The sequence below is a fragment of the Alosa pseudoharengus genome, unplaced genomic scaffold (assembly GCF_046254945.1).
Source record: "Alosa pseudoharengus isolate Yale_2024_CS ecotype anadromous, Long Island Sound unplaced genomic scaffold, YU_APseudo_1.1 YU_APseudo_1.1_scf_16, whole genome shotgun sequence".
NCBI classification, from domain to species: Eukaryota; Metazoa; Chordata; class Actinopteri; order Clupeiformes; family Clupeidae; genus Alosa; species Alosa pseudoharengus.
The window spans coordinates 3864646-3880712 of NW_027468630.1; the positions used below are offsets into that span (position 1 = coordinate 3864646).

At 44.8% G+C, this 16067-nt stretch overlaps 1 protein-coding gene across 1 annotated transcript in view; it reads right to left on the reverse strand.

The window, feature by feature from the left end:
- Window positions 1-7807: 7807 nt before the first annotated feature.
- LOC143126129 (C-type lectin domain family 18 member C-like) overlaps window positions 7808-16067 on the reverse strand; it is a 22814-nt gene continuing 14554 nt past the window's right edge. Inside the window, exons 9-12 of the mRNA XM_076288038.1 lie at window positions 16021-16067; window positions 15454-15550; window positions 15012-15103; window positions 7808-11697 (exon numbers count right to left, since the gene is read on the reverse strand). The exon at window positions 16021-16067 is cut by the window's right edge and continues 83 nt beyond it. Of these exons, the coding sequence (XP_076144153.1) occupies window positions 11660-11697; window positions 15012-15103; window positions 15454-15550; window positions 16021-16067 (274 nt within the window). The 3' untranslated portion in view covers window positions 7808-11659. The remainder of the gene's footprint in view (window positions 11698-15011; window positions 15104-15453; window positions 15551-16020) is intronic.

Below are 16067 nucleotides of genomic sequence, written 5' to 3' on the forward strand. Positions count from 1 at the left end.
TTAGCTGTGCAGATGTCTCCCTCAGCCAGCCTCTTCCTGTTCCTCTGTTTCTCTACCAGCAGGAACATCTGCTCCTCGGTCTGGGAATCAGAGAGAGGGAGAGAGAGCGGTCACTGTGATCTGAATTAAAACAACAAAAGCCTTCCCTCATTATGCCTTCAAAACATCTGCTCTTCCCTCCCCTGGTCAGAGCACTTTTTGATGTCAGCCAAGCATCAGCGTTCCACTCTGTATTCAACTTATATTGCCTGTAAAAAGTTGCCTTGTGAGAAAAGGTCTCTCTCCATCTATGGTGTGTGATCGAGGGCCTATAAGGTCTCTCTCCATCTATGGTGTGTGATCATCTATGGTGTGTGATCGAGGGCCTATAAGGGTCATGGTGTGTGATCGAGGGCCTATGGCCTATAAGGGTCATGGTGTGTGATGGAGGGCCTATAAGGTCTCTCTCCATCTATGGTGTGTGATGGAGGGCCTATAAGGGGTAAGTGGGGGCAGAGAGGCTATAAGGGGTAAGTGGGGGCAGAGGGCCTATAAGGGGTAAGTGGGGGCAGAGAGGCTATAAGGGGTAAGTGTGGGCAGAGAGGCTATAAGGGGTAAGTGGGGGCAGAGGGCCTATAAGGGGTAAGTGTGGGCAGAGAGGCTATAAGGGGTAAGTGGTGGCAGAGGGCCTATAAGGGGTAAGTGGGGGCAGAGGGCCTATAAGGGGTAAGTGGGGGCAGAGAGGCTATAAGGGGTAAGTGGGGGCAGAGAGGCTCTGCAAGGGGTACATGAACTCTGTCCCCCAGGCTGGGTTTTCAGACCCACAGAGAGATGATGATGCTTTGTCTCCTCCCCTAGTTCGCTGAGCCAAACGTTGCACTCTGAGCCAGTCTTTGAAGTTAATAAGACAAAACTATCAGTCGGCTCCGTTTTAATTAGAAAACGGACAGAATGATTACATTTTTAATTGAAGCTGTCATTTTCAATTAAGATATGACGTCCTTTAGAGGCCCTCTCTCCTTGTCTTTCTCTCCCCGATCTTATTCATATAGCCTATTTATCACCCTAGCTCTCTCTTTTGATCTGTAGCTCCAAAAGCCCATTCAACTCTAATGGATCTTTTCTTGATTCAACTCCCCCACCCCAACCCACAAACAACTGAGGCTAAAATTACGATATGGCCACACAGGTTTTATATTGCAAAGATACATTTCAGTCATGAGTATAGTCTTGGGTATTAAGTATGCCATCTTCCACCCAAGAAATAATTCCAATCACTTGGAGTGTAGCACCAGCATCTTACCGCCGTCTTCAAGCCTCACATAAGTTGCATTTATTTAGCATAAATCTGACCCGAAAGCGAAGATGCAGCCGGTATGATGCTAGCACATCAGTGGCTGTTGATTAGAGAGTTCCCGATTGTGGCTACTGTGTTTAGACAGCGTATGTGACCTGCACATCGGCGCCAATAAAATATGGCAAATGGGGACTGGAATTTCACAAAGAGGGAGGGAAATGAGTTATCGTTGCAGTCTCGTCTAGGAGAGAGCAGTGCCTGCTCTGAATACTTATGCCTCTCAACCTCACCTCTTTTTCATTCAGAGCCCCTAGGCGTCGCCTGTCCTCTCCGGTACGTCATCCCACATTCTTCATACAGATCACCTCCTTGACGTTGTCCCTGTGACACTTTCCCTTTATCCCCACGTTCTGTATCTCGTTTCTGGAAGATGGGCCCTACGCGCTCGGCTGGAGGAGCTGTAGCCATTCTCTCAACACAATACGCTTTTCTCATTAAGTCTTATCAAAGTTCATCTCGCATCCAAATACAAAGTTCACCACCAAGCAAAAAAAGAGAGGGAGGGAGAGAATGAGCGAGAAAAAGAAAGCGAGAGAGAAAACAAGTACCCATAATGTAGGCTAGCTGGGTTTGAAAAGAGATTGGTTTAATGACGGAGGTACATTCAGTGCGTTCACAAGGCACGTTGAATACATTCCATTATTGGTTTTGGCAAATATTCTCTTCGCCTCAAATTGGATTTGAGGGGCTGATAAGCTAACTCCTTGTGCACCAGTGATTGGGTGCGGGGTTGAGGGTTTCAAGGGGTTGAAAATTATGGAGGGGATAAATTAGTTGCTGGAAATTATGTGGCAGCCCAATTAATCAAAATCCAACCCTGTCAACCTTCTGCTATACCACAACCACCTCACTGTGCCTTTTAACGTGCTTAAGATCATTCTTTTGCACAGCACTTTTCACTGCCTTGGGAATCACAGTTATTGACATTATTTTGCAGATTACACAATAGGACACAGAGAGACACATAACTTATGTTGATTCAAGGTCAAAATGATGAATATTTGGCAACATCTAAAGACTGCTGAAGTACCTCCCCACGCTATTTTCAAACCCATTTTGTCCTCTCCACCATTCTGCACTGTGATAATCAGCCCTCACTCATACCATCTTTTGTAACTGCCTCGCTGCCTTGCCATCTTTCCTCACACAGACAGACAGCCAGACAGGAACGCACGGGCACACACACGGACACACACACGGGCACACACACACACACACACACACAAACGCACACACACAAATAGAGAACCTCATATACATATGCACACACTGACAGGAAACCTCTCAGACACACTTACTGTATTATCAACACACATACACGCACACATGCTGACAGAGAACCACACACACACACACACACACACACACACACTGGCGGCATCCTCATTACCATTGAAATGTAAAACATTCTAATTGACTACTGATTGCCACTTTCATACGCTCTTCCTTCAGACTCCCTTTCCAAGAAGGAGCACCTCAAGAATAAATGAGCCATTACTGGGGAAAACCTTCGTTTCAAGGAGACGATACTTATCTTCCATTCCTTGAGTAATTGCCTCTATTGTTACCAGTCATTATCAGTAAGCTAGATATATATTTTTTACCGAACTAATCTGAGTCCCTCTACGCCGACCCCAACCCCCCCACACACACACACACACACACACACACACACACACACAGTATTTCTGCCTGCCTGTTTTTATCTTGAGTTACTTAAATTTCACCTCAGTGCTCTCTGATAAATGTTGGTAAAAATCAGAGAAGGCGGTTATCTTAAGCTTGTCTTCGACGACAAACCTGACGTCTGCATTTAATCAAGACAGATCACAGCGCTTGAGGCTTTAATCTGTGCTGCTTTAAAAGTTTGTTATGGCAAAATGTATTCCATCTGCCAATCAAGCCTGCTGGCCTGCTCTCACACTCAGCAACAGCAACATGGCGACCACGCGGCCTAACGGTTGAGTGCTCCGTCTGACATGGACTGTGGTCACACTGCCGCCGCAGTCTGGCATGCCACGGACATGTTTGCTTGCGCGCGTGGTGTGGGTTAAAATGACAGAGATCACCCATGTGCATTTTCTATGCCAGCACGCACTGCGCTGCACATCCCTGTGACTATTCATGTAATCAGAATGCAGACTAAATGGTTAAGTAAAAGCACCGGGTCATTGGAATGCGTCCTTTAGCCTGCAGCTGACACACACACACACACACACACACACACACACACATACACATTCACATACACTTTAATTGGTTCGTGGTGCTTTTGCCTCGCCTGAATGAAAAGTCATTTGGAAACATTCGTTTTCAAAGAGGATCGTAATTGTCATCCCTCTTTTCCGATCACTGCTGGCAAAGAAATTGCATTCCTGTTTGCCATACAATGCAGGGTCTGTGTCGGACGGAGGTGAAAAAAATATCACCTGCATTACCATGACAATGGCAGCTAATTCCACTGTCAGTGGCCGCGGAAGCCTCCCTTCACTTCCGCCTTATCAGCACGGCAGCACAGCAGAGACGGGCAGCCACTGTGGCATTGGCCCACTGCCGGAGTTGGGGTTTCTCCTCACTCAAACTCACACACACACTCACACACACACACACCCATGCCAACACATATTCATACACACAAACACACACACACACACACACACACACACACGCACATGCCAACACATATTCATACACACACACACACACACACACACACTCTCTTTCCCATTCTCTCTCTCTATATATATATTGTGTTCCATGTCTGTCTTTCTCCCTTTTGCTGACCTTCTCCCTTCCCTGTTTGAGTCTCTCTCATTCTCTTTTAGTCCACCCCTCTTTAGTCACTCTCTATCTCCCTCCTTCTCACTCTCTCTCTCCCTCCCTTCTCTCTCCTTGCATTATCATAAGCAAGCTTGATTAAGGCTGAAATGGAGTCAGAAAATCTTACTGCCAAATTCCCTGGCATTTGGACGGAAAACTGTCCAATAGAATTCCGGCTCATATCTTGGCCTGGTTCTGTGGTTCTGGCTCCTGGTTGTGTCCCCCCGACCCCCCCCCCAAACCCCTCCTCATGCCCACGCTCTCAGAGTGGGGTAACACTGAGAGATAATAAATAACTTATCAAAAGTAGTTAATTAGTGCCATTGCTCTGGCTCTCAGCTATGAGTGTGTGTGTGTGTGTGTGCAGGAGAGGTGGTGTTTTGAGGGTATTTTTTAATTGGGAATATTTTCACCCGAATATATTTGATCTCATAACATTAACAGCCTCAAATCTGTCACTAATGTGTGAGTTTGTTGTGTGACATGTTTTCCAAGCTGATGGCCTTTTTTTTCAATTTTCGAATTTCATTTAACTGTTGGGCAAGAAAATGCAGTGCCTTAATAAATTATGTTTTGTCATGAATATTGTAAGGGAAAAGAGTGGCTACGCAAATCCATTCTGATCAGTGCGTCTCACACCTGCTCATTTGGTCCTTTTCCTCATTCAATTTTCAGATTGGCAGATGGAATACAGATACAGAGATCTTCTACCTTGGAATAGTACACCAATATACATTCAAATATGTATGCTATTAAAAGTTGTTTAATAGCATACACATACATTTTGACTGGTATAGGGAAATTGTGTAGAGTATGTGTCAAATTGTTGTTAATGCTGTTTTGTTACAGCTTTACAAAGCCAAACGGCAGATTTCACTAAATAAATGTGATGAATGAGTACATCTGATGTACAAATTGTTCATCTGCAACTTTTAACGTAAGCCATTTGTACAAAACTGGCAAACCCAGTGGATCAGTGCACTTTCCACAACTTCTGTTTGATATAAATATGCTTCACACGGTTGCATAACATCCAGAGAGCAGCTGCCCACTGTGTGAGGTGATGCTAATCCTACTGCTCCCCTTCGGTATCACCGGGCCCGTATGTATCTCCCCTCTATCAGCTGGAGGCCTCCATCTGTAATCGATACTTCATTCCCGGCAGGTCAGCCTTGCAGAGAGAGGCGCTGCTGAAAGCTGTGCTGCTGCTTCAGAACAAAAGGGACACGGAGTGCTGTGGGGACGCTGGAACATGTGGCGTCACGGTCACCAACGCCAGACGTGGCATTGTGTGTAAGGCTAGATGAAAGTGCAGAACTGAGGGCAGGGCAGCATAAACATAACCACTGACCGCAGGGAGTTATGTTTCCTCCTCGTTTTCCCATGTGTAGCAACGTATTAATCATTCAATACAAGCTGCTGTATTAAGCAAGCCTGGAAGTCTTTAATTGCTATGGAATATGAGTGGAACATGAGAGTCAATGTATACAAGCCCTAGAGGAGAGAGCAGCAACACCTGCTGTCTCTGAATCAGATCAGTGATGCTGCTTAGCAGTGAGCGTCCTATAAACAAACAAACAAATAAACAAACAAGCAACATCAACAGCCCTTCTCTCCAGTCAAGATGCGGGAACAGCAGAGCAGCACTCCTCTCCTTTAGCTTTTGGCAGCTCGTCAGGCATTTCACCATTCTCTCTCTCGCAACACAACACAATCCATCCTCCGCACCCTGGCTCTGTGCGACGCCACGAGCCAAACCGAGAGAGAAGAAAGAGGGAGAGAGAGAGAGGAAAAAAGAAGAGAGGAAGAGTGCGCGAGAAAGAGAGAGAAAACGAGAGGGGCCTTAGAGGATAACTTGAAGAGTACTGAGATGTTCTGTTCAGCCTGCCAAAGCTCAGCAGCCACAAGTCAACTCACACGCGTCGCCCTGATGCAAAGCCAGTGGCTGTGAGCAGGGAGCTGCCGGAATTATCTGCAGTAATTTGTTATTTTCTATCTGGCATTGAGAAGCAGATAACGGCTGGGGGGGGGCGAGCAGTAGATTACTGGTCTGTGGACTGTAATTGATTTTGGGTTGAAGAAGAGGATGGGCAAAGAAGGAGCGGGTAAAAGCATGTAAAATAAATGTGTTTTTTATTATCTACGACATCCAGAGGCAATGTGGAAAGAGGAGGCGGCGAATAGAGGCTTTTCTTATTGGATTCTAAAGTTTCAGTAAATCTCCAAGTGGTGAATTTTTTTTTATTCAGCTGTCATATATCTCTCAAGCAAATGTAAATGTGCAAAAACACATGCATATGTACATTTGAATATCACACACACACACACACTGATAGCATGCACACACATAGACAAACACTCCCACACACACACACACACACACAAACGCAAACACACCCACTATTTGTTGTTTGTACTATTGTCCATCCACACATGAGAAGGAAAGGTACCAAGACCAGACACCACCTGCCCAAATGTACTGCCCATCTGCAGCGTATTGTGTGAGTCCTGAGTCCTGTCTAGTGTCCAGCTGTGCGTCAGCCTCATGGCTGTTGATTGGCAGGCGGATTAGCGCCTGAGCCCATGTAGGCAGCTTGGGGTAATAACACAGATGATTTATGGAGCACATCTCCCCGCCCGTCCAGAATCGCCTCTCCTCCGCCCAGCTGATTACCCCCCCACACACACACACACACACACCTTGTCTCACAGCGCCCCCGCCCCCCCCACACACACACCTTGTCTCACCGCGCCCCCGCCCCCCCCCCCCCCCACACACACACACCTTGTCTCACCGCGCCCCCGCCCCCCCCACACACACACACACACACCTTGTCTCTCCGCGCCCCGATGAGCTTTCTCGCAGAGGTAATCCTCCCACAGTCAGGCCCCCTGGCGCAGGACATGATGCAGCCTCCTGCTGTGGACTGGAGCTCACTGTCCTGCCCACACACACATACAGGTTCACTGTCCTGCCCACACACACATACAGGTTCACAGTCCTGCCCACACACACAGGTTCACTGTCCTGCCCACACACACATACAGGTTCACTATCCTGCCCACACACACATACAGGTTCACTGTCCTGCCCACACACACATACGGGTTCACTGTCTGCACGGACACCCACCGCACGACTGCATGCCGAGGCCCCACAGCAGGCAGGATAAGGCTCTCTGCAGCTTGGCATCCTTATCATAAAAGCTTTACTTTGAGGATGATAAAGTAGCTGTAACATATTACATTAATGGGAATATCTAACCAACACCAGCACACTTTATTGGAACTTGGAAATTACTGCAAATCAGTTCTTCAGAGCAGGAGAACCTGGATGTGACTGCTGGGTTTAAAACTTGTATGGATATGCTGTATTAATACATTAATATTCTGTTTCTGATGCCAAACATTTGATGTTTTCCTCAAATGACTCATACACCAAAGTAAAACACGCAAAAAGTATTTTGCAACAATTATTTTTCAGTTAACCATTATTATTATTATGAATAATAATATGTTATGTCAGCCCCACAAAAGACAAAGCTTCAAATCAAAGCATGCAATAAAAAAATACAAAACTCTGCTGATTAAACAAAGACATTTTATTTGCATTAACAACCTCTTATAACTACAATTTAATCAACCCTTTGAAATACAGCAAATTAACACATCCTTGGTGGTTCCTATTAAAAAAAAAAACAGCCATGTCCTCAGTAGCCTGTCTACCAAATATTCCTTTGCATCGTTAAATAATTATGGACCATGGTTAAATCAAAAACACCACACATACTTCAACACCCTTCCTCCCCCCAATGAGTAGTCTGGAGCTCAGCAGCATTCAGTTGGTTTTTGCCTCCTCTGGTTGTCTGCTGTTACAGTTGGCCACAGTTCACAGGAAGAGGCACAGAGGACAAGTGCAATCTATTCCAATTAACGGCAGCGGCCAAGAAGACGAAACCAAGCGGTAAATATTTGTGTGGCTGAGCTCCAAGACGGCAACAAATTGGAAAGAGCTTTTTTGTTGTTGTTTTGAATCTGGTGGAGAATATTAGTCGGGTCGTATGACATTTCACATTCATGTCATATGACTCTTGGCAGGAAAGGAAGTATTTTCACTGCTGGGTGATATGGAGGGACCAGGCAGAACATATTATCCAGACAGATATGAAAAGCTATGATGGATGTACTGAATGGGTTCGTTTTTGTGAAGTTACATTGTCGATCAGCTGTTGAGGTAGCCTAAGTGTTTTGAGGGAAATTAAAATGAGTCAAATCAAGTGTGTTCAATCAAACAAGAACCAAGGAGACACCTACTCCCAATGGCTTGAACATAATTAATTAGCTAGATTAAAGTCTAATCAAAAGCATTACGATTATCTGATGAGCTCTTTCAGACGTAATGGCAAATACTTCAAGAAGCTTTGTGCAATCTACCATGGGTCTTCTAATAAAAGTTCTACTCAAAGTAATTCTGCAGTCTACAAGGGCTCCACAAAAAATATTGACTTGCTTCAAAGACAACAAAAATATTCATGTTGTAAACTTTAACACACTTAGGCCTAATGCTGCATGGTGTTTTGGAAGCAAATAAAAACAGATGAAAATAAATAGCTATAGGAATAATGTTTTTTTGCCTAAAACCACTGCATACTACTGTAGCTCACACTAGCCATGGAAATTATTTCATCATAAATTAGACTATCAGATTAAACTATTAGGCGGGGATCACATTCAGCGGCAAGCGGCAGCGGCAAACATAGCCTAACGCAACACTTAAACCATAATACGTGTTATCTCATTCCTAAGCAACACAAACAGTTTGTCAATTGAATACGCTCGTGTTGCGCTTCAACGCACCAAGTTCAACGCTCACGTAGGTGATCCACTAGCATGCGATGCGAAATCACGACGCTACCCTCCATGAAGACGCTTTAATGGGCGTTCCCTTTTGTAGATGGGTGGAAACGGCAGGGCAAGAGCAGGTAGCCTAGTAAACAACCAAACAAAATGTTTCCCTCCACTATTTTGAAATTACCGAGGGAAAGTCACATCTATAAATTAGTTTGCAAGTTGGGCGGTCATTTCAATCATGAATTCAGAAGTTGTCCCTGTAGGATTCTAGCCATACATCATACAAACACGGAAATGTACACACTGCTATGATTCATTTTTCTCATCTGCCACGTTTCTGTACGTTGGCGGTAACCACACTAGCGGGAAATTAGGTTTTGTTTAATTAGGCTACGTGATGATGGACCTCCCCTGCGTACTGCTCTGCTATTTGATACTCGCCTCGCGATGGACGGATTCATTTGCATAAAGTTGGGAACGCGCAGCAGCCACAGCACTCGTCGCACCGCATACCCAGAATCCTATGCGGGTGCGGAATTCGCTTCTCATAGAAATGAATAGGGATACTGCGTCACGGAGTTCGCATCGCATGCTAGTGGATCACCGGCGTCAGCTTGTTCAACGCTAGCGTTACGCCAGTGTTGCCCCGTTCCCTGTCGAACCGTAGGGAACAATAGGAAACCTGCTGCTTGCCGCTGGCTAATGTGATCCCCGCCTTAGAGAAGCAATCCACAGTACTACAGTTATCAATCTGACACTGATCAGAACTTAAGTGTACAACTTCAAAGACCATCTTCCTCTTTAATGGTACCAGGCTTATTCAAGATGAAGACAGATGCTTAGGAATGGCTAATGGCATAGCATTACAAAAAAAACTGGCAAAGGCTGAAAAAAACAATTTGCCACTCGCACTACTTGCTTGCTTAGATCATGTTGAGGAATCCTGTGTTACCTAGCAGCAGAATGATGTGATTTCACACAATTGCTTTTGCACAATTGTTTTGCCACATGCCATTATGTTTGGTGTTACTTTTCAAATTAGTATTATCAGTATTGTATCTTTGGTCTGAATACAACTAAATGACAATCTGAAGGAGACTGCAGTGAAAAAAGGATGGCTCAATTCTCCAGATGACAATGTCCTCAAGGCCTGACAACTGGAGAGTTTCTTATGACTTGTGCTGCGAAAAACATGGACCCCATAATCCTTTCTAGAGGTTTGAGAAGTCTGGCTGAGGCTCAGATGGGTCAGGGTTGCATCAACTTTCTGTAAAAGTCTGTTTCTCAGAGGAAGATGCTCAAAGAACAATTTACAAACTCCAGTGTACAAAAGTGAGCTGCAAACCTCCAAAACCTGTTTTATATATAGTGAATAGAAATTCTTACATTTTAGACAGAATTGAAATATTCTACAATTCTGTTTCTACGGCCTTTTTACAACATAGCTCAATATTAACAGTTTTGGGATTCAGAAAAGGAAAGAATTCATTTAAGTTTTATGAGACGATGGAGCATCAGTATGACATCTGGAGTAAACTTGACATAAACTTTGTATGCAATGTTGTGTGTTTTTTTTTTTTTACAGTTTCAAAAACCTTCAATATGTACTTTCAATCAACACATATATATTGTCAAATTAACATCATTTAACTTTAGTGCACATAAGTGCACAAAAAAGAGGCAAACTTTCCATGTCATATCTGGAAATGAAACCTTTTGATTTACCAGTGGTTTTGTAATGACGGTATCTACAATTCAACTTAAGAATCCCAACTCAACAATCTTCACATCCTTAAAGGTTGAAAGGTGTGAGTGAGTAACGAGAACCACGTCGGCATCGCCACCAGAGACAAGAGCTGGAGAGAGCAGCTCAGCACAGCACAGCTCAGAGCAGGGAGGACTGGTGGTGGTGCGAATGAGATACAGATGGAGTGAAATCCAAACAGCGAGCAGCATAGAGGCTCCTGGCCCATGGTGCCAGAGGACTGCTCCACTGCCTCACTGCCATGTGTTTATCAGCCCCATTAATATGGATGGGGCCGAGGCCCGCTGGAATATGGAGAAGAGGACCAGGCACGGGAAGACTTCAGGAGAGCTGAGGAGGAGACTTTTTTTGGGAGAGACCCACAGGCTTTATTTTTTGTCAATTTATTTTGACAGCCAGTGTCCAACTGCTGAATACAGAAGGGACAGGGAGGGAGTGAGGGAATGAGGGAGTGAGTGAATCAGTGAGTGAGTGAGTGACTGAGTTAGTGAATGAGTGAGTAAGTGAGGGAATGAGTGAAGCGAGCGAGCGAGCGAATGAGAGAGTGAGCGCTCTCACTGCTGTAGATAATTAAAAGTAGGACCTGTCCCCCAAGCCAAGTCTAAAAAGAACAGAACAGAAGGTGGGAGAGGGGTGGGTGTTGGACAGGTGGTGGTTTGGGGCGGTGAGTAGGTCTCTCCAGTATCTCTTTATCACCAACCTTAAAGGATGTCAGAGGGGAAGTGAAGTGCAGTGCAGTGCAGAGCAGACAGGAGGACTCAGTACAGTGAGGTGCTGTCTCATCTCAGAAAACACACACACACACACACACACACACACACACACACACACACTTTCTCTCTCTGTTCCCTCTGCCTCAGGATCCTTATGTGCAGTTGCAGGCCCAATCACCGGCCTCGTTCCCATACCGCTATATGCTCCGGAGCTGTAAACAGTTGCATTAAAATACACATGCACACACACGCACACACACAGACACACACACACAAAAACAAACACACACACCGTAAAAATGAGTACAACACGCAACATACTGTATACACATATGCATGTCAAAACACAAGACCTGCATAAAATTTAAATTATGTATGTGGCACAGTTCACCTGAAACCACAAAAATATTTGCGCGCACACACAAACAAACACACACACACACTCTCTCACCCACTCAGATACAAACACACATTCCCATTGCAAATACACTGAAGACTACTATGCTATGACTCAATGTTATATATAAATAAATAAGAGGGGGAAAAATCTTAGCTGGAGGAAATAAACAGTGTGGCTTGTAACACAAATCCTCTTTAATCCAGCAGCCTCCATTCGGACTTGATTTGGGAGCGGGTGCATTAATATTCTATGGGAGAAGGTAAGAGGCCTCACTCACAGAATAAATGATTCCCCCCCGTTCTTTATTTTTTGTTTGTTAAAAAAGAAACTTTCAGGTTTACTCGGACATATCAGGCGATGTCGGCTGTAGCCGGTTATCTCTCGGTGCTGCGTGCACTTGCAAAAGGCAGCCACTTTTCTCAGTGTGCGGGAGGAACCCCCACACAGCAGCACTCAGCAGGCGCAAGAGAGCACCAGCGGTAATCAGAGAGTGGTCTGGGCCGATCCTCGCGCTACCTGCTTCATCGCTGAAGCCTCCTCGAGCAGAGACAGAGACAGAGCCTCAGCCAGCCCTGCCATGTTGTCGCTCCCGCCCCGGTGAATACAGTGAGTAGGCTTGGTGCACTACACAGCTGCCATGCCTCCCCCCCTCCCCGTCGGTTAGGTGAATGCGAGGCATTATCTGTAAAGCGCTTTGGAGTGCTTGGCAGAGGAGAGAGGTGCTATATAAAACTGTGCTCCATCACGCCTACGATCTCCAGCCTGACTGCCAGTCAACTCTCTCTGGTGGGCAGAAGCAACCGCTCTCCCACCTCCGAAAGTCACTCAGCCTTCCACGCAAACTCTACGCTCCACGCATCAAATCAACCCCCCCTTCCCTCCCTCCATCCCATTCTCTCTATCCCTCCATTCTACCCAGCCCTGCAGCACTGTTTACCACTTATCACTTCATTAACAAATAACATCGTACGTGAGAGCAGCCACTCAGTCACTTAGTGCCGGAGGAGAGGGAGTGGCAGGGAGAGAGAGAGAGAGAAGAGGAGAGAGAGAGAGAAGAGGAGAGAGAGAGAGAGACAGAGGAAAAGCAATGAATCTATTAGTTTATTTTGTCAGTGTTAACCCTCTCACACAGCAGCACTCTACTGAAATGAATGTATATGCTTGTGTGTGTGTATGTGTGTGTGCACACATCTTGTATTTGTGTATGTGTGTGTGTGTGTGTGCATGTGCATGTGCATGAGTGTGTATGCCTGCTTGGGGTGTGTGTGGTTATGACACTCCCATCATGATTCTGCCCCTGGGGTCTTGCACGGCTGTCAATTCATTCAATACTTCCAAACCGCCCCTCCAGAAAAAAGCAATGACTTCCAGCCATTCAGCTTTGCAGCCCTCCGCATTATTAAAAGCCTTTTAAAAGAACTGGTGGTTTAGGTGTCACCGTGGCGATAGGGGGTGTGCCTGAAGGTGCCTCGGTGTGATCAATAGCAATCACAAACACAAAACACAAAGCTAAACAAAATAAAAACAAGTGTCTGGTGGAACGTGGACAGACTTAACAACCTGGGGGCTTCTTGAAAAATGGCGAGTGCAAGGTGGGTGCCAGCTCTGGAGTGACACGCATTGATCCTTTTAAAGCATTTTATGGTGAGTACCATTGATTACAGAGGAGCGTCATTAGAGTGCGGCTGATGGGTGAGAGAAGAGCTCAGCTCGTCTAAAGGAGAAGGTCATAAAAAAGCTAGGCTTGTCCAGAATGGGGGTCTTTAAAGGGCATTTTGTTTAAAGGTGCTGTCTGTGTGAGTGCTCTCTCTCTTTCTCTATGTGTGTGTGTGTGTGTGTGTGTGTGTGTGTGTGTGTGTGTGTACCCACTTTCACTTTAATGGTATTGTGCCACACTGCACTGCCCGTTAAAAGGCCTCACTGTTGTTTGACGGGCTGTCAGGCAAATCCATCGGTGCTGGTGCACGCATGCGTTTGTTTGTGTCTGTCACTGTTTACGCCGTCGCTGCTACTGCTGTTGTTGTTGTTGATGATGTTGCTTCTTTTTAAAATATTTTTCACTCAAATCTATCTGCTGATAGTGCAGAATAAAAATAGGCCCACAGGTGATTTTAAATATTGCACTGTGACAGGTTTATGATGATAAGCAATCAGATAGTTGGCAGTGCCTCTATTTTGTGACAGGAATTATTTTGATGATAAGCAGGCAAGAGAGAGACAGTTCTGCAAAACATAGCAGCTCTGATAAGCAGCAGAAAAATAATGGCAAATAGCCTAGTCCTTCATTTCGCTCTTTATATTTACGGCCCTGTGGTGACAGAATGGCATGTTAAAGCCGCTGAAGAAATTAAATATTAATTAGTCTCATATTGTTTTGCATTTGCATTCTTATGTGATGCTTTCTGGAGGGTAATCTTTCTTTCACTCTCTCCCTCTCTCTCTCTCTCTCTCTCTCTCTCTCTGTCACTCTCTCTCTCAGTTGTTTATGGGGCTGTTGACAGATAATGCAGTGGTGCCACAATCTCTCTCTGTCAAATTGCGAGGGACAGACACAGGTCTAGCAAAAGGCAGAAGGGCCATAACAGAAGAAGGTGCCCATTCCACCCAGAGGATGATCTCTGAGAGAACAAGGGTTAAATGAGCCTCTGTGTTGCTACTGTAAAGGAACACGCCAACTTTTTAGGAAGTAAGCTTATTTTCCGTCTACCCCAGAGTTACTGTAGATAAGAGGATACAGATCCTTCTGTGTCATTAATAATAAACAATAACAATTAATAATTAACAATTGTTTATTATTATTAATAATAAACAATGAATAAGCAATAACCATGTGTAGTTTAGCATAATTCACTGTAAGTGGGTTAGACCGATTAGCCTATAGATTCTTAGCTAATTTCCCCAAAACATTGACATGTTTCCCCCTCTTAAGAAGACTGATACTGATACTGAAGATCTCGTCACTTGCTCCACAAGAAATTGTCACGACTGACTGAAATTCAGCTTCACTCTGGCTTTCATTGTAAACCTCTCCCCCCAAATCCCACTCCTTTCTTCTCCTATTCTCTCTGTCTCTCCCTAAGAGTGGTGTGAGTCTGAATAATGTGCATGGCAGGTTTGGAGACTCACCAAACTGGCAGATGTATCTGTTGCGTGTTTTGCAGCGCTGGTCATTCCAGTTGAAGCCGCTGGCAGCCTGCATCTCTACGCAGTTCCCAAAGCTGTGGACACACAGAGGGGAGAGAGGGACACCCGGTGGTCAGGACAGGACACTGCACACAGAGGGGCACAAAAGCACAACTTCTAGGGAGCGGCGAACTACAAAGGCTAGATGAAAATCGTGGTTTATCAATGCATTTCTTTGATCCTTGCTTTGAACTAGAAACTGGAAAGTTAAACTAAAAGTATCAAAAAAAAAACTTACATCATGAAAGTGTTTTATTCAACTGTTGGACTGGTCTAAGGTCTGTATGTTTCAAGTACTTTCTATCTTTCTCCTTCTAGCCACTTTTTCACCACACATACATCAAAACACACACACACACACACACACACACACACACATACATACCCTAGGTTATCAGGCTGTCCAAAAGCAAAGCTGGTGAAAGAAGGACTCTCTCCAGTGTCCCAGCGAAAAGCATCCTTCAGGGTCTTGTACGTAAGTCCTGAGACACAAGACAGAGCCTTCCTAAAAGCCTAGCTTGTGGCACTATGGTATGAATAATTTATCATTTTTGTGCAGAAATATTAATGTCAAGACTGATAAATAAAGGCGATTGCAGAGGTTATCTCATATTGCAAGCAGACCAAAATAAGTATCGTCTATCACAATAGTTCTTTGATACATTTTTCAATAAATAATACATTAACACAAGAAATGAACAAATATACAAATATTGAAATGGAACAAAGATTTACACCTTATGGACAATAGTATTTGGAAGCCTACCATTGTTCATCTGAAATGTGTTTGATGGCATAAATAAACCCGTTCTCTGTGGGCTAGTTAAGTTATTCCACACCAAACTCACCCAACACTCATTCAGTCTAGTAGAGGAATGGAAAGTGTGTGTGTGTGTGTGTGTGTGTGTGTGTGTGTGTGTGTGTGTGTGTGTGTGTGTGTGTGTGTTCTCACCTATCCAGAAGTTCCTGGTCTCAAAGTCAGGGTCTGTCACCTCATTT